Here is a 26,317-nt window from a genome sequence, read left to right as displayed (position 1 = left end):
GAGCTACTATGATCATGATAACCCTATACTGTAGGTGGCAGTGAGACGAGAAGCAAAAAGTATAGCAAATGAGAATCCTAGAAAAAACACAGCAACAACTATGAGTTACTTCCTGTTCCTTCCGAGATTGGCACCAGATTTGTTTGTTTGTTCATAAATACAGCTCACACACATGACACTAATGCATTTTCTGCCGCATAATGTGATGTTCTGAGACCTAACACTCCGGTCTACATGTCAAACTTCAAAAAACTGAGTTTTTCCAGATCTGCACTTTGCAGAGTTTTCATATTGTGTTCAGTGACTTGAAGGCAAAAGGCCAAATATGAACATAATCACAGTTTTTGCGACGTGTGAACTGTGCCGTACTGATGATGGCGCTACTTGAAATTCAAAAGGGTTGGCGCTTTTTAGTATTTTCTGATATTTTATAAGGAAAACTATTTATCAAGTATTAAAATATAACTCTATATTTGTGGTGGAGAAGATGCACAGCTACAATCTGACAGCAGACTCAGCTCGGGGCAGGAAAAGTGACCTTCTCCATCTGAGAGCGTGGTCCATCCTCGTTACTCAGCTGAGGTCCATTTCTACAGACGCACTGGACAAACTTGTCTCACCCCTCTCTCACCAGCTTTGTACCAGTCACTGCACCTTCTGTTCAACTTGGAGAGCTTCACATTAATCTCTTGACCTGTGAGACGCATCTTACCCACTAAGGTTAAACTGCAACATGCTATCAAATTTTACGAGCCCATCATGTGTGCAGCTAAGTCAAGCAAGATAGTTAAAAGCAGTGGAGAGTAGATCTGATATTATTCTGTGAAAAGAAGTTTCCTGTCTTGCTAAAGGAAAATTTTAGGAAACAAGCAAAGTGCAAGCCTTCTGTACATCTTCACTTTTTTTTTTTTAACATTCGTCTTGTGTCAGCTTTCTGCTACCATTTAGGGTCAGTTTTGACCGGAGTTTTAAATCAGCTGTAAAATACACTAAAAAGATTTTTTTTTCATCCAATTTGTCTTTCTTCTCTTGGGTTATGTTAGTCTTCCTTGTCCATGAAAATATTGGTTTTAATATTTTTTCTTGTGGGCCCCTGGTCCTTTTTTGTCAGTATGACCCTTGTTTTCAATTGAACCTTCCTCTTGTCAGCTTTCTGCTACCATCTACTGTATAGTGTTCGGGTCAGTTTTGACCCAAGTCTTAAAGCATCCGGTCGTTTTGGCTAACTTCTTGTCAGCCGATTGAGTTAGCAGTCCCCACCCTCGTCCCTATGTCACCACATTCACGCGCATCCCTTGGCTGCACACACAGAGAGGGCCGCCCCTTTATGCCGTTCTCTCTCCTCATTGGATAAAGGTTGTAGGATACAAGGAAAGTTTTCTCCTCGGCTTACAGCAGAGCAGAGTGACTGACAGACCCGTGTTTCAGACCAAACACTCTATATAAGTGATTGCTGTCGGAAGATATAACTATTTAAGACTTATATTAACACAAACATTCCACTTACTTCTGCTTTAAATCAGTTATAAAACACACTAAAAACAATTATTTATCATTCCATTTGTTTCTCATCTCTTGGTTACGTTGTTAGGCTTCCTTATCCATGAAAAGGTTGGTTTTGCACTTATGATTACAGTTTTAACTCTCATTATTGTTCTTATCGTTAAAAACGGGTCAAAATTGACCCTAACACCACAAATGTCACAATTTTAACCAGAGTATTTTAGAATTTTGTGATTTTTTTTTTTTGTTTTGTTTTATTTTGTTTAAATAGAGGTTCCTGACAAAGTCAAAAAGCCTTGATGGTATAAACAAATTTAAGTGGCACTTTTATGCATTTAAAACCTGAAAATGGGTCACTGGTGACCCAAACACAAGAGGAAGGTTAATATTTTCTGATAAGAAAACTATTTATCAAGTATTAAAATAATAACTCTATATTTGAGATGGATAAGTAGCACAGCTACAACAGAGATGCATGCAACAGTTTGACAGCAGACTCGGCTCAGGGCAGACAGAGTGACCTCCTCCATGTGAGAGCCTGGTCCTTCCTTGTTTCTCAGCTGAGGTCCATTTCTACTGGACAAACTTGTCTCTCCCCTTCTCTCTCTCTCTTTCTTTCTCTCTCTCTTTCTTTCCCTTTCTCCCTGCCTGCCTCCTTCCTTCTCGCTGGCTCACAGCTCACACAGCTTGCTGGGGATAAGGCCTCAGCTACAGTGCTGTGACAGCAGATGGCAACTGGCTCAAAAAGGTTGGCACATCATCGGGAAATGTGCTGCACCAAAGATGTCCCTTTTTAATTAAAAGATTTTGATCTGTGGTGAACTGCAGAATGTTGGAAAAAATGAGAGACGGCATGTGGTCTGAAATACAAGGACATGATATGAAAGAATAATAAAGACATATACTGTATACTCCTCTCCGCTGTGTCGCCACGCCTCCATTTTATATTGAAAACTCCAAGGGAGCAGCAGCTTTCATACTGAGTGGGAGGACATTTAGAACAAAATACAAAAGGATGGAAATTTCGCACAAAAGATGTGGGAAATATTCATCAAAATTTGGAAAAAAGAAAAACAAATCCTTTCAACAAATGAAAATATGTCACATCATGTGACTGTACCAACCGTGATCATACACTGTGACTACTTTTTTGCACCTTGATTTCCAGTGAATGGCACCACATCTTTATTTAACAAGCACTTAGACAAGGCTGTCAGCACCGACGCTGTGACATTTGTCCAGAGGTTTCTTGGCAGCCACCAGAGACCTGTTTGCCCCTGACATTCAGGCTGAGCTGCGGAGCCTTCAGACTCGGATGGACAGCGGGTGAGTGCCGAGCTTTAATCCAGCCGGCAGCACAGCAGATGGATAACAATATAGTGTATGCAGGTTTTGTCCCCACTAGATATGGTGAATGGCTGGTGGCGCGCTGTCCCTATAGTCATCCAGTAGCGTGGGCTTGGCTTTTAATGTGTCTGCACTTGTCTTGGTAAATTAAAGAAACAGTCCCAACTGCTGCTGCAGACATGCCACCTAACATGGTATATGTCAGGATAGATCAGCGTGGCGATGCCGTGCACCACCCGTAGACAGACACGTGTGCCGACTGGTGCGGGTCGCTGGGGCCCGCCAAGCACCGCTGTGTTGTGTTTCATGGAGGCACAGCTGCTCACATGTGGAATATTCTGTCAGTCTCAGACATTCATTGATTTGACAGCGACTGATTTTAGTGCAGCCCCTGAGGAATTGTCTTTGGCTCCGTCTTAAATTTAACATGCTGAGTGGAGGGAGACTCTAAAAGTTCACAGACAAGCGCAGAAAGGAGACGTGATTAGTCAAAGTACAAAGTGCTACAGAGCGTGTTTTATTATCAATGACAACTTAAGTGCATACACCGTCATATTGGCCCCTGACTGCGACTGTATGTACTAAAGGATTAATTTTCATCTCAACTTTATCAATTTGCTTATTTTAACTACTCTCGAAGTCCCTAAATATATTTGTGTATTGGCATCTGTGTGGTTTGCACTGACAAAATATCAACAAATCTCCATCTGTTCGTGTGGGTCGAGGCTGTTCTAGCAAAATGCCTGACGTCAAGAAATGCACATTTTAGGTTTCATCATGTGTTGGGTGTAGTTTTGTACACAGCACTCAGCTGGAGTATCTTTTAATACATTAGGATTTGAACAGTGGTGTCAGACTCCCAACAAATCTAAACACTGGAACAACAAACAGTGGAACAACAAAATAGGGCATCGGTCTGGACCTTCCACAAGGACCCATATGAGCATTTTCTGCTCCGGCACCCTTGTGATTAAGAGCGGCTATGTTTAGGTAACTAAAACCATTTGGTTAAGGTCAGATCACCTTCATGCTTAAAGGAAAGCAATGCTTTTCTGGAGAGGACAGTCTTTGTGAGGCATTAACATCAAGCTCGTTCATCACAACAATTGTTCTCCTGCTCCCTCACCCACACCCACCCCCATTTATGACCAGCTCCTTTCTGCAAGGCCTCGATGCACATATACACTTGTATGTTTGTGCATTGTGAAAATATGATTTTTGACCTCACTTTAGTTTGTGCTGCTGTTTTCCGATGTTTTATGGTTCAGTGTTGCAGTTTTAGTATTTTTGTGTTTTAGAGAAATGATATACATGTCCATATTATATATTATAACCTTTATTTAACCAGGTTTGTCCCATTGAGAGCCAAGATCTCTTTTGCAGGAGAGACCTGGCCAAGAATGGCAGCACATAAAGTTTCAACACATAGTCACATTAATCATAGACAAAAAAGAAAATAGAATACAAATAACAATTGAATTTTCAAGATTAGTTAAAAGAATATACAAGATTAGAAAAAAAAATCTATATATATATATCAATGATGCTAATCCAAATTTGCTAAGTGTGAAAATTACATAGAAGACAGAAGAGGAATAATATTGTTGAAATTGCACATATTTCTCAGGTTGTTGATAATATTTTGTAAAGGGACAGTTCCTTAACTGTTAACATCTTTACTTGTTCTTCTTTGCGCTAAAACACAATTTAGAGTTCTTGTTATTTATAGGTTATAATGCTACAAGAATCATTTTACTGTACGGGCCACATGAGATCAAATTGTGCTGAATAGGTATGTGGCCGCTGAACTAAAACAGGTTTGACACCCACCCCTTTGTACCAGTAACTGCACCTTCTGTTCAAGTTGGACAGCATCACATTAATGTCTTGACCTGTGAGGCATATCTTACCCACTAAGGTTAAACTGCAACAAGGCATCAAATTTCATGAGCCAATCACGTGTGCAGCTAAGTCAAGCAAGATAGATAAATGCAGTGGAGAGTAGTTACAGTATTATTCTGTGAAAAGAAGTTTCCTGTCTCGCTAAATGAAAGTATTGGAAACGATTTAAGTGCAATAATTTACATAAGCACCAGTGCAAAGGCACAGAGGGTTCAGCTTTTCTTTAACACATAGAAAAAAGGAAATCTTACAAAAATAGATTGATACGGTAATAATACTTATTTTACAGCATAAAAGCTGCATTTGATGAAAGATATTTTTACTCAACAATACACTGGCATTAGCAGAATAAAAGTCTTGACCTCACTTCAGTCTGCTGTATTTTTCAATCGTACAGTTTTAGTACTTTTCCACAGACATCTTACAGTATGTGATCATGCACATGTTTCTCTTGTAAGCAGATGGTCGTCTGATTTACACAGAGACAGATCATTTATATTGCCATTGACACTAATGGCTGTGGAATTGAGTGGGGACACTGGGGCATCGATGTGGTCTTACATCCATGTCCAATCAGTGCAAAGCAACACAACCTGTCACAATAATTATGACAGAACTATCAAGACCTCTCTTTTTTTTCTTCTTTTTTTTGGCGACAGCCTCACTGTCCCACAAGTGTTCCCCTTGATTGGCCTTGGTAACTTGCAAAGTCATTGTCATTTCTCACAACTTCATTACTTGGTGGCACAAAGCAATTTCCATCGTCTGTGTTCTTCCCACTCTGTTACCCCCTAAAGGGAGTTCACGCCATATGTGCATGACAACACCCTGTCGGATAGACAAGGTGATGCCTTCTAAGAGCATCTTCTGCAGGTATTCTGCAGTATAATACTGAGCCTGTTCTTTCTCTTATAATAATAATAATTCAGTTATCACTCATATTGAATTCAGGTGAGCATAATGGCTCCAGAGTCCCGACTGTGGCCTTTTATGGGATGAATTTAGAAATGGCTTCCTTTTATTATTGCTCAGGCTTATTGCATTTGTAATGTTACATTTTTAATCCTCAATAAAGTTAATGCTCACATCAGGAGTCTGGCTGAACAGCTGACCGTGTCTTCCAGCTGCAGACTAATAAGTCAGCCGCTGTTTACACCTCACCTCGCTCTCGTTTCTCAAAGCACATTCATAGGAACTGCGCTGTAGTAAAAGTACTTATTCTAAAGAGTGAAAATGCTTTATAACAAGTAAAAGTCTGACATTTAATGTTTACTTTGAAGAAGTACATCAGTATTTAAAGTAATAGTTATATCTGAAGTGAAGCTACTTGTCACTTCATTTCATCCTGTTATATGCTTTGACACCACCGCACAGACAGAAATACTCACTTGACATCTGTGTGACAGCTTTAGTTGCATAAGAGATATTGACGTGCAAAATATATAAAAGGCTTGTAAAATGTGACGTTGCAAAGAATCAACAGCCAACTGCAACAAAAAGCTGCTTGAACTCTAATGCATATCATAATACAGAGAAATAGGCTGTCACAACTTGTAAAAAAAACAGCCAAAAAGAGAGGCAGTCTGAAGTATGTTAAAAGTCCTTTACTCTAACATCAGGGACAACCAACACGTTTCGACTCAGATCGTCTTCATCAGGGTAGTGTTCACACTAGTGCAGGTGTGTGATTTAAATGTCACTGATCAAGTGACAAGGTTACTCAAAAAACACCTGGTTCCAGTAGGCACCGCCACTGACACACAAACCCAGTTGCCTTACTGAAAGGAGCAATATCAGAACGCAATTGAAAAACAGTAAAATGCAGTGAAAAGCAGACATAATCACTAGTTTCAGGTAAATATCACCAGTGAAAACCCTTTACAGATAGAAATATATCACATAATTCAGTTAACCAGCAGCAAGAGCAAAAGATCAATGTGCAGAAAGAAAAGCTTTAGAAAAAGTAGATAAAAAATATCTTTGATGGTGTCTGAAATATTCGAAAAGGAGGTGAGGTCTGCTAAGCAAAGGAACAATCGCTCTGCCCCACTGGGCTGAGGGGAGAGAGAAAAAAGAGAAATAAAGGAATTTCAACAAAAATATGAATCCAAGTAGTCTCTGATCATAAAGGGGACGTTATAAGAAGGAAGAAAAGTCATTGTCCTCGTTGAGTCCTAGAAAGGATGTTGAAGTGTGTTGATCCAGAACGTTTCTCTCTTAAAGGAATAGTTCAACATTTTTGGCAAATTGGCCCATTGTCATAATCCCTATAGACTTAGCAGTAGGTTCGTTACCTTTACAGTAAATGTCGGTGCAAGCTATTTTTAGAACGGCGGAGCAGAGCCGCGAGCTGCTCAGAGCTACGCTATGGAGGCTCATGCGATTTCTTGGTTTCCCTCATCAAATACACAATCCAACAACTCCAAAACGCTCTGGTGGACAAGTTGTGTCCTGCACATTCACCACGCTGTGAGATAATAACAGAACGTTACAGACAGAGTTGTTTTAGAGGGAAATGCAGAGACTGCTTGCCAAAAAATTGCCACGCATCAGCGGTTTTGCATGAATTGACAATTAAAGGTAACAAACCACTCCTAAAACAGTATAGGGATTGTAGCAATGGGCCAATTTGCCAAAATGTTGAACTATCCCTTTTCGTACACTGTAGATGTTTGAGCCTGTCACCACATTTTTGACCCAACTGCAGCACTCCCTACTAAGAACCTTTTGCATATCATAATACTTTTGTACTTTAACATAAGAGACATGTTTCAATATGGGACTTTTCCTCCTTCTGGAGTATTTTTTATATTTCACTACTGCTGCTTTCATGTAAGTAGAAGATCTGAATATGTGCTTCACCACTGCAAGGCTCACACACAAAGACTTGCTCCCCATGCAGTGTTATCATAGCACTCCAACATCAGATGAGTAGGTTTGCATCTCTCTCTGGATCTGAGGCATCTCGCTCCCCAATCCTGCCCTCAACCTGCTGTGAAATATTCCATCCGCTCAAGTGTAAATAAGTGCTAACAAGATTATCAGATTACCCCTTCATCCAGTGCACCAAGCGACTGCTGGGCACAGTCATTTCAATGATGTAAAAAAAAAGAAAGAAAATCACAGTACGATAATTGCGTTAGGAGGCACCATTTTCTTGCAAATTTTCCAAAGGCTGACGAAGCTCAAGGGCAGCTTAAAACACTCCTCCTATTTGCAGTGTGAATTTTTTTTTTTTTGGTTGCCATGCACTCGCTGGATATAAGGAGCAGCGATGTTGGAACAGGTCTATATAGTTAACGAAATTCTCCCAGTGTTTCCTTCGTGTCTCTTAAATAGGCTGTCGAGAAACTGGGCCAAGTTTAATTGAATTGACAGAAACAGATTAATCCCGGAACTTTTTTAAATTATTTAATATTCTCATGAATAAATACTGTACTTTATTGTACAAGTTGGAAGAACAAAAAGTATGTAGGTATTAAATAGCACAGGAGGATATATGCAGTGTTTTTTTTCTTGCATCCTGTCAACAAGCTGCGTTTTATGGTTTAAACTGGGATTTAATGTCTTTGCACTGGTTTTGTGACTGGATTGGTCTGAGGCAGCAGAGAAAACAAAAGAGGACAGACTCCCCCTCTCTTCCTTCTGTCACTATAGCAAATATATTTATATGCAAATAAGGCAGGGAAATAAAACGATTCAAATAGCGTGATATCAAAATGTTATATTTAATCTGTGGGGTCTGAGTCATTGACGAGGGAGGGGAGGAGGGAGATTGCTGGAGATGCATGTGGATGCGGGTGGAAGTGGAAGTGCAATCTAAAAACTGTCTCCTCCCTGTCTCAGTTACAGTAGACTGATGAATTGCATGTAGCAGTCAGATCTGACTCATGGATTTATTTGTGTGATACTGATTTTGTCAATACAGAAATTGAAGCGGGGGACGTGTGCGTGTGTGACCAGACTGAAATCTGAAAGGTTACAGCTACGTGTCGGCTTGGCTGGCTCTGGAGGCTGTGTGAGCTCTGTAATTAAATCTGTAATTTAATAAACAGAAAGTCAAATCTTCAACTGGGGGTTTAGGTGTTTCTGTATAATGTGATAACAAAAAAATGTCATTACAAAAGTCATAAAATCTCTAATTGCAAGTAAATTCTTAGGGAAATAAGACGATGCTCCATCCAAAACAAACACTGTGATTGGCTCAGGCTTGGTTGTGTTTCTCAGTCCAAATGTTGCGAGAGCACCTGCCTGTTCCTTCTGTTTGTCTGCTAGTGTCTTGTCCGGTTTTCTCTCCGTCTGTTTCATCTGTATCTGTCTCTCTGTTTCCTTGGTGTTTGTTTCTCCACGTCTTTGGCAGCGTCTTTTCTTTCTCCTCAGCCGTCTCTCTCTCTCTGTTTGCTCATCTTTTTTTCTTTTTTTCATTTTGGACTCTCTCTGGCACGGCCGAAGAATGAGAAAATGTAGGAATTAAATGCTGAGTTAATGTGCTACATAAAGTCTGATGACGGTGAAGGGTCCATCAGGCTGATAGCAGACGTTCAATGGCACAACAATAAATGTAGGAATCATTTGTTAATATATAAAGCCCCCCTCCTGTTTAGAATTCATTAGCAGCACATGAAGATTTAATTTCTTACACTGTAAAATAGCTGTGAGCAGATGTAAGTGTTTATTAATGTATTGTCAACAACCATAACTCCTCCTGTGGGCTACAGTGGATGGCGTATATAAACCAATAATGCAATAGATGTGTAATAATACAAAATATGAGAAGTCACAATTGCTAACAAAAGCCTTACTGTATATGAAAAAGCTCTTTAACCCTCTGGGCTCTGCTGGCCACGTGTGTCCACTTTGCTTTCTTTTCTTCTTATGTTTTGACCATTTTCAATTTCCCAAGGGTCTTTTTCAACTTAAGCTCTTTAAATAGCTACAGTATATTAATAAGGTACTGTATACATCCAATTGTACAACTTGGCTCCATTGTGGTCAATTGAAACCCATGGAAACTACAATGTCTAATTCCTTGTTAGTTACAGTATTAAATCATACAATTTAGGTCAATTACTTTCATTCTAAACCCAACACTTGAAAATTGTAGTTTTTCATGTTTTCAACCAGATTATGTCATTGGTCCATTTTTAGCCAAGGGAGTAATTTAATGTAATATTCTTAGTTTCCAATAGGGGCATGATGGAGTAAATGACACAATTTTGACATAGGTGTGAGCTTATTACGAATAATTATAATGATAAATCAAGAAAAATTTGTAGTACCAAGAAAATAGAAAATGGTCATTTTTTGAGGTTGTTTACCAACAATTGTGCAAACAAACTGGCATTTGAAGGGTTACATTTTTTTTTTTTTAAAGAATGGATATTTTATACTTATGACATGAAGGGATGTTAAAAAAAGAAGCAAATAACATACAGTAATATTCAGTCTCTCCGTGGTCATTTTCAGCAGTGGTTTTGAACAAAGCCTGAGGATTCAGTGTTTATTATATTCAAACACCAGAGTAGATTTGATGCACACGACTTCCATGCTGCAGAATATGTCCAATCCAATGAAGCTTGTTTGTAAAGAATTAACCACAATTAACAAGGACATGTACCAGCAGATGACGACGATGGATTGACAACTACCAGCCCAGTTTAATGGCCTTCTTACACAACATCGCATGATGTCAGCGGCAGATTGCAAATGTCAAAGATGGTTCATTTGATCCTTGTTACCACGGCTGCCAAGCACAAGTGGAAACAAATACACTAATAGCGTGCATCTCTGTCTTCTCCCCTCTCTGCCTCATTTTCCTTCTCATCTCTCTCTCTCTCTCTCTCACACACACACACACACTATGGACACACAGGTGGTCTGGTCATTGTACCAGTAAAATCAAAAGGCAACCTGCAAGGCTAAAAGCAAACTGAAGCTGGATGTGTTTTTGTAGCGCACCCTCAGATGTTGCCATGGAGCTACAGTACAAAAGTGAACTGATGTTGTTTTTTCATTTTGCACACTCAAGTTTTAGCCAAATTTGTTTCACTTGGCTTTCTGGTGCTGTCCGTCTCCACATGCCTCTCCTTTCTCTTTCTTCCAACAGCATTAATCATATGCAAAAAAAAAAAAAAAAAGTCAAATTAATGATAATAATCCTGACAAGGAGAAAATGAGCAAATATAATATGAGAAACATAAAAATGAATGAATCAAGCTCAGACAAAAAAAAAAAACTCAACTATGAATGTCACCAACCATTTATCAGTTTCGACTGAGGTTAAAAGAAATTGAACTCAAAAAGAAATGGAACAAAAAAAAATATTCATTCTGTCCCAGGAGAGAGAGATCCCTCCTGTTGCTTCTTCCTTTTCTTCTGTTAAAGGCTTTTTCTTGGTGTGGGCGTCTCCAGACCAGAGTGGATGGGTGGAGGTGTCAGAGGAGTGGAAAGCCCTGAGAGGCATGTCTGTGATTTTGTGTTGTATAAAAAGTGATTTGACCAAACCTGAGGGTGAGAAAAAACAAATTACAATTTTTTCTCTGATGAATGAACATCACATTGCTCTGTAATTAAAATTTAGTCTTTTTCTTTTTTCAAACTACTTTCAGTTATATATTTTTTTCAGCTTGTATGACCATGGTTGACCACGACACTATCACTGAATATTACCACCAACCTTTCCCCTGCACACACACACTGACACTGACACACACTTCAGCAGTCTCGAGGGTGTTGGATGGACAAAATCTAAAGTCAAGCATGAATACAGAGGCTGACAGGCCAATTATCAGATGTACTCTTCGTTCTGCATCCCCACCTCTGAAGGGAAGCAGAAGTGAGAATCCTGTCGCTTTCACTCAAGCCGGTACAATGACATGGCCCCACAACAAAAGGCGCAGGCTTCACAAGGAATGGAGATGGACAGAGTTGTAAACCCCGTCCTGTCGTACAGTTTTATCTGGTGGCTTTTCACATTTCAGGCTTCAGAAGATGTGATGTTGTGTGGAGATATTTGTTTCAAGTGGGAATCACACTCCTGATTATAGACACTGTGGAGACCTCATGATGTGAAAATATCACGAACAGTGTTTTGCTTTGTATCGAGATCTCTCTCTCTCTACGTTAGCAATCATCGGCCTTGTTCACACTGCAACTCCAGTTTTTATATCCAGATTGTATCTAGCTTAAAGGGATAGTTCAACATTTTGGCAAATTGGCCTATTGCCATAATCGCTATAGTCATAGCAGTAGGTTCGTTACCTTTATTTGTAGATGCAAGTTATTTTTAGATTGGCGGAGCAGAGCCGTGAGCTGCTCAGAGCTACACTACGAAGGCTCATGGGATTTCTTGGTTTCCCTCATCAAACTCATCAAATACACAATCCAACAACTCCAAAATGAACTCATGGACAAGTTGTGACCTGCACATTCACCACGCTATGAAATAATAACGGGCCGTTACAAGACTGAGTTGTGTTCGAGGCAAATGCAGAGACTGCTTGCCAAAAAACTGCCCTCAACGGGAACGTGCATCAGTGGTTTTGCATGAATTTACCTCGAAACAGCTTGCGGCTCTGCTCCGCCGTTCTAAAAATAGCTTGCACCAACAATTAAAGATAACAAACCTACTAGACTATAGGGATTATGGCAATGGGCCAATTTGCCAAAATGTTGAACTATCCCTTTAATGTTTTTGGACAGTCTGAACAACCAAAACCCACAGTAAAAAAAAAGACGGATTTGAACAAGGCCATAATGTCAGAATGTTAATAATTCCCTGATGTAACTGAATGCATCTTCCCCCCACAGGTGAATGTAGTGCCAGCGTGTGCCCGAGCCTTGACCAAGATGCTGTACTGTCCATACTGCCGCGGGCTGCCTGGGCTGAAGCCCTGTCACAACTACTGCCAGAACGTGATGAAGGGCTGCCTGGCCAACCAGGCCGACCTGGATCCTGAATGGAACGTCTTCATCGGTAAGAAAAACAAACAAAAAAACCCTGATTCATTCCTCATTTGCTCTCTTTGAAATTGTTGTAGGCGTTTGTCTGTCTGTCTGTCTATCTACAGGCCTATATCTGTCTCTCTGTCTTGTCTGTCTGCCTGCCTGCTTGCATGTTACTTTTCCCAGGCAAGTGTCTTTGAATAGTCTCTGTGGGACTTCAGTAGGATGTGCTGTGTTAGATTCAGCTTTAAAGGATTTACAGAGACAAAACTGAAATCTTATTTGTGCAACCATTCCTTCCTTTTTTTCCCTGTCTGAAATGTTGTTTGCTATTGCTGGAGCCCTGGCATAGTGCTTAAAGCTTTGGTCCCTGCTGTTTGGGATTGATAAAGGAGAGCAGATCCTAGGCAAACACATTTTCTATAGTGTTTCCAGCTGAGCTTGGTGAGTAATATAGCACTTCAGTTAGGCTGTAAGTAGCTGGCTGCTGTAAGCCCTCCTGTTAAATGGATACCAAGGAGGCACATGGAGTGTTCCCTCTGGATCTTTTGTAGGCCAGCGCTTTATTTGTTATGTACCCCAATCCCATCCTCCCACCCATACTAAGGTTTTTTTTTTTTTTTTTTTTAAATGGGGCAACATCTTTTTTTTTCTTTTTTTTTTTAAAGACATCCCTGAAGACTCTGTGTCAAGTGAACTGCTCTTCTAAGCTTTTGGCTGTTTTGTGACAGGCCTGTCGTTGGAGAAACCATCAGATGACGTACTGCTTGTTCTCTCTGATGGCACGTCTGAAGTCTCAGATCAACACAGGCCCCCGTGCACTGAATGAAATGTCTCACAGCTTTATGACATGTGTTAAAAAGTTAGTGTCTTGTTCGGTTGTGAAGAGGCAAATCTATTGCTGCAAAGGGACTCTGCGCTTGACAGTAATGGGAGAAGCTGTTGTTGCAACAGAATGATGAATCTGGTTCGACAAAAACACCCTTGAGGTGTAGACGAAGAGGATTTTTTAATTTTGAACCAGTTTTTTGTGCAGATGTTTTGTTTTTTTGTATAGACGGCGTTGCAGAGGGTATTATAATTAGAAATGTAGAACCCAGGGGATGTTTATTTTCACCATGAAAGACTCATTTCTTGATATCCACTGACATTTTGTATTCATTATCTGTTGCTAAAGAACTTCGATTTGCTTACTGTGCATCTTGCAAGAAATATTGATTTGCCTTTCAGAGACAACTTCTAAATGTATCACAGGTCAGTTCTCACCACTGGAGCACGTCTTTGCATTATAGAAATTTATGGATTGAGCTTGTACGCGGTCTGTCATTGTCATCCCTTCAAATCATCACTTATTAGAGGGGGTTAGATTAGAAGCACAACCTTCAATTTTTTAAGAACCCTCGATAACATTTACCTCCAGACTCTGTCCATGCTGAAATGTCACTATTGACATCATTGATTAGTGAGGAGACTCAAGGCTTTATATTTGGTTTTCAACTACGGTGTGAGAGATGTGGAAAATAGTCTGTAATCAGGGACATTCATGTCAAGGATCTTTCTTTTTTTTGTTCCCTCCTTTTTTTTTGAGAACGTACAAAAAGGAAATAATGCCAAGTCGGCTCTGCTCCATAAATGAAAAATGAAACCAGATAAGGATTAGATTTTTTTTCTTTCTCCCTCATGTATTAAATTTCCCTTACCTCATTCTCCCATTGTTGGAACAAACAAAAATTGAAGATATTATTTCAACATCTGTTTCTGGACTGAGACCCAGAGACAGACACAATGAACATTTCAGGCTAGTGCGTTGTTAGATTTAGGTAAAATATAGCCTAGTACATGAGTGAAGAAAACATCATCAATCAGTTAATAAACAGTAATTAATATATAGTTGATTTCCAATCACATGCTCGTAAACATGTCGAAGCATTGGTGTCAGTTGAAGGTTAACACTGACTGACATTTAGCCCACAATCTGCTGCCATGACAGTATGACAATGTGTATCTTTGCTCTATTGACAGATTTGTCTATGTCTGTCTACAGTCGGTCTGTTTCTCATCTGTAGCTACTCATTAGCCAAACACAATTACAGCCACTAAGAACCCAAAATACAGCTAATTGTTATGTTGAAGGAAGAGACGAGACAACCGGGTTAACATTTAGGTAAACGTAACACTCCCCTCTATAGTAATTACAGTAACTAAATACTAACTCAAAAGTAGCCCATCTCAATAAATTAGAATATCATGGAGAGTTTCAAGTTTCAATATTTTAATTGAAACAGTAAAACGTATATATTTTATACAGTAGATTATTTACACGCAGACTGAGATACTGATTTTAATTGTAATGACTATGGCTTGTGAAAAAGTTCACCTGGAGTGCTGCTGTAAACTTCACTTGAAAGTGCAGATTTGAAACTCTCTCACAGTTTTTTGTTTGACATTGATAGACCGTGTAAAACCAGATATATGAAAGTTTGAATTTGATAGTACAAAAATATTTACCCGAGGGTAAAAGTTGGATGGGATGGGCAGACATCACATTTCTTTTGTCATGTTCATCTTTTTTTTCCTTTTTTTTCATATTTACAAAAAGGAAAAGTGGTGAAATCAGCCAATGCTCTACGTGATTTTTGTGTATTGCCGGGCCAAATGTGTAAATAAAGTAGGTTAATGTGAAAAAAAAACGTGTCAGATCATATAGGTAAAGTTGTGCTGGAAAAAAAACATACCAAACGTGGGTACGGTAAACTTAAAAAAAAAAATGTATAGTATAAAATAGCAAAAGTTTTTAAAACGGCCAAAATAGTCTCAGATCCCTAGGGCTATAACACCAGGGCTCCCTTACAGTACATGGTACAGTACAGTATACAAATGTACAGACATGCCTGTAACATTTAGAAAACCGTTTTCATCCTGCAGAAAAAAATCCATTGCACCCCGCACAACTTGTGACAAATGGAACGCCAGAGAAATTACAGTTCGGTATCAATTTGCTGTTTTTCTTGCTCCCTATTACAATTTCATAGAACATTTATGGCGCGTTCCCTCATTCCCAAACCAACAGCAGCTATCGGTGCTGACATGTCTGCAGACAACAGTTTTTTTTCTTAAGCGTAGAACAATAAATGGAGCGCACCCTATTATCTCTCCCTCACTCACTCTAAACACTTGAAAGTCACATCATGTTGCTGATTTTCTAATTTGTTGGGGAAAAATGAGGATCAGGATTTATCTGTCATCATTACGATGAAGGAAGAACGCAGAGGACACAGTGTATCTCTTGAGGAACTGCAGGGATTTTATTTATTTATTTATTCATTAGTAATGCTGGTACAGAATGCACTATGTTTCTCAGTAACAGTAACAGCTCCCATTTATGTGTTTATAAAAGCAAACGTATGAAGTAAATTCACATAATAAGGCGGTGAAAATCACTTTGATATTGACAATGACACCAGCAGCACATGTTCACACACTGTATTTAAACTGGTTTAAAATACTGAATAAAAATATTCTGTGATGTGATGTGCTTTTGCTTTTGCTTTTGGAATTTGAAGAGGAAAATAAGTCGATAAAAGTCGAGGGCGGAAATGAATAAAAACAATAGAAACGGAACATGATTTCCGCTGTAAGCCAGTGAAGTCAACAGTTTCTTAAGAGCTCTAAATGCTGCACAAAGCTGTTAAAACCTCACTTAACATCCAGCATTAATAAGATCCAGAAGAATTTATGAGACATCAAACAGTGTAACATCAAACAAATCCACTACATTTACAGGCGTTAGATTGAAAGCAAATTCGAGGCAATCCAACAAATTAATGGCCACCAGTGATTTTTTAATATAGACTTATAAACACAAACAGTTTGGCATATTAACATGTCAGTATCACAGAGCAGCTTTGGAGGGAGGAGGAGGAGAACAAACGTGGCGCTGTGTTGTGTTTATTCCTGAAATCTGTGTAACATTGAGACGATAATGACCTTGGGGTGAACACTTTGATGCAGCCCCATGTTTCGCTACAGTATATGCAGAGGGAAAAGAAGAGTGATTACAGCCTCCATGTCATACATTTCAAAGTTACAGTCACAGTACAGTAGTTTACAGTTGGTAAAGGTTAGTGTAATGACTCCAGGCTGTGGATGGGAGACAGACTGGCAGTGAACAATGAGCACAAACCTCAGAAAGGATGTCACAAACCTGCTCGTACCAGTGCAGCGCGATCGTAGGCATGCCGGCTTTTAAGTGTGCGTGTTTGTGTGTGTTTGTGTGTGTATGCAAGTGTGTGTGTGTGCTGTGTTCAGATGTTCGGGGAAGGAATTCATGGTTTGGCCAATGGATGAGACCGGACCATCAGTCACCTGCCATCATGACAAATTTACCCAGGTCTGCATCATGACAGACACATCATTATCATTTTTCTTGTCAGCACCTTGTTAAAATACCCTCAGAGAGAGAGAGAGAGAGAGAGAGAGAGAGGGAGAGAGAGGGAGAGAGAGAGAGAGATGCAGACAGTTGCTCTCACGCCACAGTCTTCCAGCCTTACACCATGATCAATGCCAGCTTTGACATGATAATCTCAGCCGCGCACGGCTAAAACGAACCAGCAGATTTTAATTGACTGCTTCATAAACAGGTGGATAAATAGTGGTTAGAGCTGCCACATCGCAGCACCAGGGTGTGTGTGTGGGTGTGTGTGTGGGTGTGGGTGTGTGCAAGGGAGTTTGAACCTGCCAGTTGGCTTGAGCCTGTCTGTGGGTCTGTATTGAGTTTTCATGTTCTCTCCCTCTCTCTCGTGCCACTGTTGTGTTCCCGGCGCGTTCTCAAGCTTCCTCCCACAGAGCAAAGACACTCAGGTTAGATTAAAGCAGAAGTAAGCGGAATATTTGTGTTAATATAAGTCTTAAATAGTTCTATCTTCCGACAGCAATCACTTATATAGAGTGTTTGGTCTGAAACACGGGTCTGTCAGTCACTCTGCTGTGCTGTAAGCCGAGGAGAAAACTTTCCTTGTATCCTACAACCTTTATCCAATGAGGAGAGAGAACGGCATAAAGCGGCGGTCCTCTCTGTGTGTGCAGCCAAGGGATGCGCGTGAATGTGGTGACGTAGGGACGAGGGCAGGGACTGCTAACTCCATCGGCTGACAGAAAGTTAGCCAAAACGACCGGATCGCTTACTTCTGCTTTAAGACCCATAGTCTGAATACCTGAATTCCAAACTCTGAATGTGTTCTTCCACCATTTAGTTCCTCATACACAAAATCCCACAACACTCTGCATTGTACGAACGGTGAAAATGCTGTTGTGGAATTTAGTCAATGATGCAAAATGATTTAAATTATGATAACAATTATTAGTAAGTGTTTAAATTCTCACTTTGCTGCTTATTAAGCACAATGTTGATTATGTTAATCAACTCCTGGAGCTAATGTGAGGTTATTTAGCAGATAAACAGTCAGTTTCCATTTCAGCCTTTATAATTAACAATATAAGAAGCCTATGTTTGCCTGTTTCCATACTCAAGAGACTGTTGTTTTGAAAAAAAAGTGGTAAATTCATGCTATTGTTGTCAGTGTATGTGCAGCGCGACCCTGAAAGGCATAGCAACCATATAGCTGAGCAGGTCTCAGTCTATTCTATTTCAATGGATTTATAATGAAAGTAATGAACTCCCTCTAGTTTTAAATGAGACATGGTTTGTAAATACTATTGTATTCCCTTAATTATCACATGCTTTTTGCTGTGCCTGTGTATACGCATTATTTCTCCTAATTGAGATATAAGCTTGACTTGTCCTCTGTTGAGTCCTTTGACACCACAGTGTAAGCAATCCTCATTGATTTTATTTGCTCATTTCTTTTTAATTGCATGGATTGTGTCCCGGTGTAACTGGATCTCCCCACATACCCACCAGTTCACCAGAATCCAAGCCAACGTTTTTACTGTCCTCCAAGAAGGACTTTCTGTGAAGTGTGCGAGATTATGAAGACGAAACTCCCTGCCAGTGCTTTACTTTAAATGATATAGATAGCTTGGCAGGAGCTAAGCTCACGGGCTGCTTCCCTGCACAGTGGAGCCTTCAAGATGTGTAAATCCTTTACCTCTCTAAGTGTAAGAACCTACAGTGTCACTCAACATCCACATGCTTTAATTATTCAGTGGACTTTAAAGTTCCCCAAGTATTACATGAAAAATATTGCATCTTTAAGGTAAATGTGAGACACACACACACACACACACACACACACACACACACACACACACACACACACACACACACACACACAGAGACACACATAGACCCGGGCACTCAATCTGAGTGAAAATGAAGCATGATAGTTTCAGTAACAGACATGACAGGAACAAACAAGCCTATAGCTCGTGGCTTTCTGCCTGTCACAGAGCTGAAGGCTGGATGAGTCACTTAGCCTGGTGGAAATGATCTCCATATCCTCAGCATCATCAGGAACCTGGATCTTTTCTTTCTAATTGCTACTGGCTGTGCAGAATCTGCAAAAATCTTGCTATTCAGTATGCGACAGGAATGCTTATGCAGCTGCACTTAATATACGAGCAACATATCCTTTTCTTAATACTATGAGTTACCACAGCTGATGACCAGCTATGTTTTATTTAGTCATTTTTTATTTTCCCCACACACTATATGCATACTGATGTTTATTCTCCTCATATTTTATCCTTGTTTTTTTTTGTTTTTTTGTTTTTTTTTACATTGTTGTACACAGTTATACATTGTTGTTATTGTTGTTGTAGGGGTATTGTTTATGCCTCTTCAAAACTGTGGGAAAGACTGACTCAAAATTGACACCACTCCCATCTCCCAACAGTAAATATGCTACAATAAAAGCCAGTTAAAGTTAAAGACTAAAGGCCAAGGGGCACCTATAGCCTGTCTCTGTCCAATTTGTCAGAACTCAAACAACATCAATGTTTTCAGAAGAAGAAGAAGAAGAAAAATACTTTATTCCTCCCCTGGAGGGAAATTCAAATTGTCCAGCATCTTACATAACCTAAAATGATATGATATAAATGCCAAGTAAACGTGTTTAGCCTAACAAATGGCACTGTGCATTTTGATGGCAGCAGGAATGAAGGATTTCACACAACAGAGACACATTTTCCAATCTTTGATAAGCAAAGCCTCATATTGACCAACAAAGTGGTGTCATCTTCACTTCTAACTCTGAGAAAAGAAAATACATTTATTTGCCTAAAATTTCTCAAACCTTTATCCACAGTTTTGTAAAGAATAAAGAAAAGAAAGAAAGAAAAACAAGGGCTGAAAGGCAGCAGGTAAACACAGCTGTAGCGGGGGGAAAAAAGTCTTATATGGTGAAAAAAGATATGAGAGTTCATGTGTGTATAATTTTCTAAAATAATCTTCACATAATCTGAAGCCAATAAAAGAAAAAAAAGCCTCCATTAAAAAGTATTTGTTTCCGCTGTTATTAAGATCCAGCTGTAAGTGCATGAGAGAGCGCCCGTGAAGACTCCCCAAAGACAGACAAATATGTTGACAAATTAGGCCCTGCAACTGAATCGCCCTTTGCAGCTGCAAAGTGGGAAAAAAATGTGTTGGAGGAAACTTACTCTGACTTTCAGCAGAATAGTTTTGGCAGCGTTTGTCATTTGGACAGGAATGTTAAGAACAAGACTGGAGGAGGGAGGGTTGTGTCATTTTTTACCAGCATTACATTTGAATGTGTTTAAAACGTCACTTTAACAAAGGTGAAGGGTGGAAGTCGTATCTTGTGAAGGATATTGATACTATATCAAAACTGTTGGAACAGTGATCGATGGGAACAAGCCGATACGGAGGTTCCGCATTTCATTTCCTGCCTGTCTATTTAATTCATAAAACAGTGCGAAACATAGGCAAGTCATTTTAAACCGTGGTGCTTAAAGTAAAAATAAATAAAAAATACAAATGAGAGCACATTTGCAGAGACATAATGTGTTTGGTTGCGTGTCTGTGTTTCATTCAGTGAGACTGAGCCCTTCAAACAAAGGTCAGAGAGCTCAGAGGTCTGTCGGGACAAAAATTAATCCATGGCTTTACCCTAGTTTGTCTCTGTGGGACACTTTTAGGACAGGGATTGTTTTCAGACCATCTGCAGGTCTCCCAGTTGGTCTTCTAATTGTTTTTTTTTTTTAAAGAAAAGGAGTTTCACCACCAATGTGGCTTTGTACTTTTATAACAGTGTTGGACAAATGTGGGCTGTGTAAAAAGTCTGAAAAATGAAAATTGATGCAGCTGAACCAAACATATTGTCTTCTTTCAAATTTCATGAACACTTGTCATAACTGACAAAAACAAACAAAAGATGCAGTTTTGAAAAGTTTAAATATTAACACTTTTATCTTTTTTTCCCCATTTTTTAATTTATTTTTCTCATTTCACTTTTCAAACTCTATTTTGAACCGGTGTCATTTCCACGACGCCTTCCCGTGATTAACAATTATTCACTGTGTCAGGGAAAATAAATAAATAGATGGAAGAGCGACAGCAGGAACAGACAACGTATCAAAGAACCGAACTGTTGTATTGAGGTGACACATTTGCTCGCTGAACAAAGCCAGTGTAGTTTCCTCTCAGCTTGTCAAACTTGTAAGCGTGTAAACAAGAAAGTGCATCCCCGCTGCAGTAACGCCGTGATGCCTCCCTGACACGCAGCTACTCTCTATATCCAGTTGTTTTTTTGTGTTATTTCATGTTTACTAGAAAAAATGTATTGTTTGTGTACAAAAAGCATTTGTTGTAAAAAGGGACAAAAGATTTCTTCCTCCGAAGGGATTTTGTCAATTAATAAAATATCAAAAGGTTTACCTTCCAGGCATCTTCTCTTAATTGTTCAATAATTATTACAAGCAGAACATAAAGCAGTCCCTCCAGACAAACGTGACATGCAATTGCATAATTCGACGTATAATCAGCCGAAGTCAACATATATTATGCAGTGGTTGCATTTTTTCCAAGATGCCGCACTTTTGCAGCATAAATCACTGATTTTCGTGGAAAATGCGCAAAATATGCAAAAAGGTCACATATATATACTTAGAAAGTTACAAAAATGTTGCATGTTTACTGAACTATGTAAGTCTGGATGCTTTTCCGCTGTTTTACTGTACTAACCCTCCTCCTGGCCATGTGTTTTTGTTTATAATAAAGCCATCGAGAAATCAATCAATAGAGCAGTAGATAATGTTATACAGTATATACGATGTTACCATGTGTATATTTGTGTAGTTTAATCTGTCATAAACAAGAGGTGACAGGTTACAGGGCGTGTTTTCAGCCAAGAGACGCAATAAGTGACGTGCGCATGGAAGGCAGAGAGCCTCCACTGTCCCTCGTAACAAGTTAAGCCATTTATTAAACCATCACAATTACTCCAAAGTTGTTTAATTAAGGTAAAAATGTAGCAGAGTAGCAGAGAAATGTAGCAATGTCATTAAAGAGTTCCTCTTTAATGTTGTGAAATGTTATTGCCTCATGCGAAAAGATTTATTTTCATCAAATCAGATTTTTTGCCAGCTCCCACAGTTTTTGCAAGTTCCCACAATTTCACCGCATAAAATTGCATAAATACGCAATTTCATCCCATTTTTTTTAGGAAAACCCACCACATGATCAAGTATTTATGCCGCTACACACAAAAAAAAACTCAACGCACATGTCTTCATGATATGTACTGGACAGTTAAAGCCCATTTAGCTTTGAGAAAATGATCAAATTCACACACTGGTTTTATAAAACATTTGTCACAATGAGTGTAATTTCCGCCACCGTCGGCGATGCAGTAATCAGTCGTCACTGGGAATTTATGCAGGGTGTCATCAACTTCCATTGTCAGATACATAGTGTTTGCATGCAGACGTTTTCTCCAGTTTGCACTGGCAGATGGTGAAAGTTTTTTTTTTTCATTTCCATCACTGCAACTCTGAGTCATTGAGCAGACTTGCATTATGTTCATCATTTCCAATACGACGCAATTATCCTCCATTAATCCACATCAACACAGGAAGTGCAATTATGGCAAGAACACAATGTTGGTGAAGCAGTGACGTGGCATGAGCGGGGAAATGACTGAGGTACAGTCAAGACTCTGTGGATGTGGGTGGAGGGCTGTTATAAGTGTACACAACATTATATCATAGAAATGCAAGTCATGGATGTGTGTTGTGTTGTTAATCTTCAGTTTAGTTTACCTACACACGCTCCCTGAATAAAAGACTCACAAGCTGAGTCAGGGGATGTTTCAAGATGTATGTTGATGTCATTAAGTAACACAAATACTTAGGGTGAATTCCAATTCTCCCCTTAGCCCTCGCCCTTGGCCCTAACCCTTTGTTTTGCGCGTTCACGTGAAGTGGTAGGGGTGTCCCAATTCTGGTTCAGACGAGGGTTATGGGGAAGTGGTAGGGCTATCTCACCCTCGAAACGGAGATTTTTCAGGGGCACACTACAAACCGGGGGCTATGGCAAGTTTCCCAGAATGCATCTTGCGTTTTATTTCTCACTGTAGCGCTGTTATTACGTCATTTTGTTAAGTTTTAATATTTTTTCATGCAAGAAAGTAGCTATTTAGATCCCCAATGTGCGGTCGGTTTATCCACATGAGGCACTTCTCTGAAAAACATCGGAGCATTAATTTGTTTGAATTAAAAGTGAAGCTTCATGTGTTTTGGACACAGAAGCAGCACTGCCTGGGGAATCTGTAGCCTACATACAGAAATCACCACATTTACATCAATAAATAAATGTTTTACAATGAACCGATCAGTCTTCATTAAATTTTATTTTATTTTATTAAGTTAACGTGGTTCTGAATAGAGGATTTGTGGCAAAAGCTCGTCACGTCTGCTTATGTGAAAGCCAGCAGAGACGACTGATGACGTATGTGATTGTTGAAGTGGTGTCCCAATTCGTAGGGATTGACTTTCAACCCTACTCCTTGTAGCTCCGTTTCAAGGGCAAGGGTTAAGGGCTAGGGGTAGGGCTATAGGGGTAGGGGTAGGGATGAAAAATAGAATTGGAATTGGGCATTACTGTTGAACTAAACTTATAACTCCATAGCGACTCTTATCAGTTTAGCATCGTATCTCCCACAACACCACGTCATGTTGTTATAAACATGCTATGATTTGTTTGGTGTGAGTCCAGAGGGCGACTGGCTTCCTTTCGCATAACCCTGACTAATCACACTTTGGCAGTGGCACGACAGTAGCTTCATCTGACTTTTTTTTTGTGATGATAACTTCGACCCAGCCTCCTCTGAGACATGACATTATTTCTACAGAAGGCGTTTATCGCTCGCAGACACTTTCGTTTCAGTTGGAGGGGACAGTGTTTACCTGAATGAGGATGTGGAAGAGGACAGATTGCAGCTAGAGCAGAGAGTATTTAGTCCAAGTGTTTTTTTTTTATTAAAATACAGCCTTGAAGTTGGGCTTCATTGTCCCGGTGGTAAAGCTCAATGGAAGCACGGAGCCAAGGCAATTTCTCAAAATGACTCAGTTAAAAGGATTTCAATACGGATTTGATAATAGAATCATTACTTTTTGTTTAAAATGAAAATATACTATTTGAATACCTTGCAGTTCTCCATCCCCTCTGTCATTGAAGAGATTACCAAACCATGAGCCACATATAGGAGCTACCAGCTCACATAATTGGGAGTGAGACACCTTTAAATCCTGAAGACCAGGTCACACAGGATGATTTTGAACAGACTGGACCGTTTCTTCACTGAATTCTGGATTTAGACCAGACTTGACAGTCCAGTCCTCCCATTGACTCCAGAGCAGCCAAGCAGAGCCCAGTAAGATTTCTTTTTCTGTGTTATATTTCACCAGTCTGGCTCATGATTGGTTTATAAAATCACACCTCAAGGAAATCAGCAGTGAGCCTGGATCAGTAGCTGCCAGTAAAAACTATAAATGGAGTGAAAGCGGGCATATTCTGTAGACTCACTCACTTTTTGGCAGCGTTTTTTCAATGTCACTGTTTTAATCTGTATAGTTTCTCCACAATGGGCAAGAAAGCAGACAGCACATATATTATAACTGATTTTATAGGCACCTGCTCAGGATGAATCCAGTATTATGTGACAGAAATTGATCTTACAGTGGGTGTATTTATTGAACACTCCAGCACCACTCACCACATTAAAATTGTATTGACTATGCAGTGACCAAAAAGTAAAAGCAGTTAATGTGACCTACTGCAGAGACCCGCAGCAGAAGAAAAAAAAATCCTGAAAGTTAATAAAACAGTCATAAAATGTTAAGAGAAATGCTGCTGATAATTAGGAATGCCCTGTATTTGTTTCTCAGCTTGTTCACATAAAAAGTTGTTGATGTCTCACATGAATGACTGCCGTGTGTGCCCCAAGAGACTCTGCAGGTAGTAAATTGGAGTCTCGCCAACTCCCTTGGGGTTTGAAAGGAAAAAAAAAACAAGTTTCCCATTAGAAAATAACCAAGCATGTCGCCCTGAAGCCTGAAGCTAGAAGACAAAGGGGGGAAAAAACGTTGGCACAATGCAGCCAGCAGTGAGGATATGCCAACACATCTCTAAAAGTGTCAGGAAGAAGATTTTCTATCTGTTCATAAACAAGGCAAATAAATTCATAATTCAAAATTATAATCACATAAAATTGAAACAAATATAACAGTCAGCTTTGAAAACCAAATGAATCTATACCAAGGGACTCCAAAACTGCAGACCACAGACTGGAGACAACGGTAATAAAAGTCAAGATTATCAGACCTGACCTCTAACAATGGCAGCTGAAGAGGGGAAACAGAAAAGCAGGTCAGATAACATTGAAAGAATATGAATACATGTGACTTCAAACTGTGCTTCAGCGTACATGCACCATTAGAAACCCCAGGTTCAAAGGCACTGAGAAGTCAACTATAGTGGGCAGTGCTGCAAGTACCAATAACATTTTTCTATGGAAATATTTCTAAAACTCAAATGAAACGTGTGTTGACAATCCAAACCCGAGAGCCAGAGTAGACAGACGAATATACAAGACTTCCCCCCCTGAGGCGAATCTGAACAGAATAAAAGTCAGAATATTTCATACTGAATATTCACATGTGAATATTCAGACTTCAAAACAAACAAAGTCTATATTGTTTGCGAGCCTGGGAAATGATGCACGCGGAATGAAATTGCTACTTGAACCCTTTTGAATAAAGTCTCCATCCCTGGTCTCTGTTGAAAGGTGACTCTTTGGACTTAGCAGTCCAGTCACAAACCTGTGTACCTGCGCCAAATATTTAGAGGAACAAACAAGTTCTATTTTTGTCTCCGACGCTGTTGTTCCTATACGTGTGGTTTATCAAGCCGGAATAAGACGACTACCGGCCCACTGACATTGACAAACAGGATCCTGGACGGGCGGCTGGAAGGCACTTGACACTTTACGTGACTGCACAGTGGTGACCAAATTAAATAGTAAAGGGTACAGATGGCACAGATGGTGGGAGCTAAACATTGTGCAAAATTGAAAGAGCAAAGCCTAGCGCACTATAATATGTCATATTCTTTGCAGCCCTCTAATGATTTATGGTTGGAACAGAT

General features: G+C 39.7%; 1 protein-coding gene across 1 annotated transcript in view; it reads left to right on the top strand.

Moving 5' to 3' along the window:
• gpc6a (glypican 6a) overlaps positions 1 to 26,317 on the top strand; it is a gene marked incomplete at its 3' end in the record, with an annotated part of 155,610 nt that overhangs the window by 90,905 nt on the left and 38,388 nt on the right. The window contains exon 4 of the mRNA XM_084001291.1: positions 12,562 to 12,727. Within this exon, the coding sequence (XP_083857417.1) occupies positions 12,562 to 12,727 (166 nt within the window). The remainder of the gene's footprint in view (positions 1 to 12,561; positions 12,728 to 26,317) is intronic.

The sequence above is a fragment of the Trachurus trachurus genome (assembly GCF_905171665.1).
Source record: "Trachurus trachurus genome assembly, chromosome: 3".
NCBI lineage: Eukaryota > Metazoa > Chordata > Actinopteri > Carangiformes > Carangidae > Trachurus > Trachurus trachurus.
Note: the sequence above shows the minus strand (reverse complement) of the source record. Positions and strands in the feature narration are given on the sequence as shown.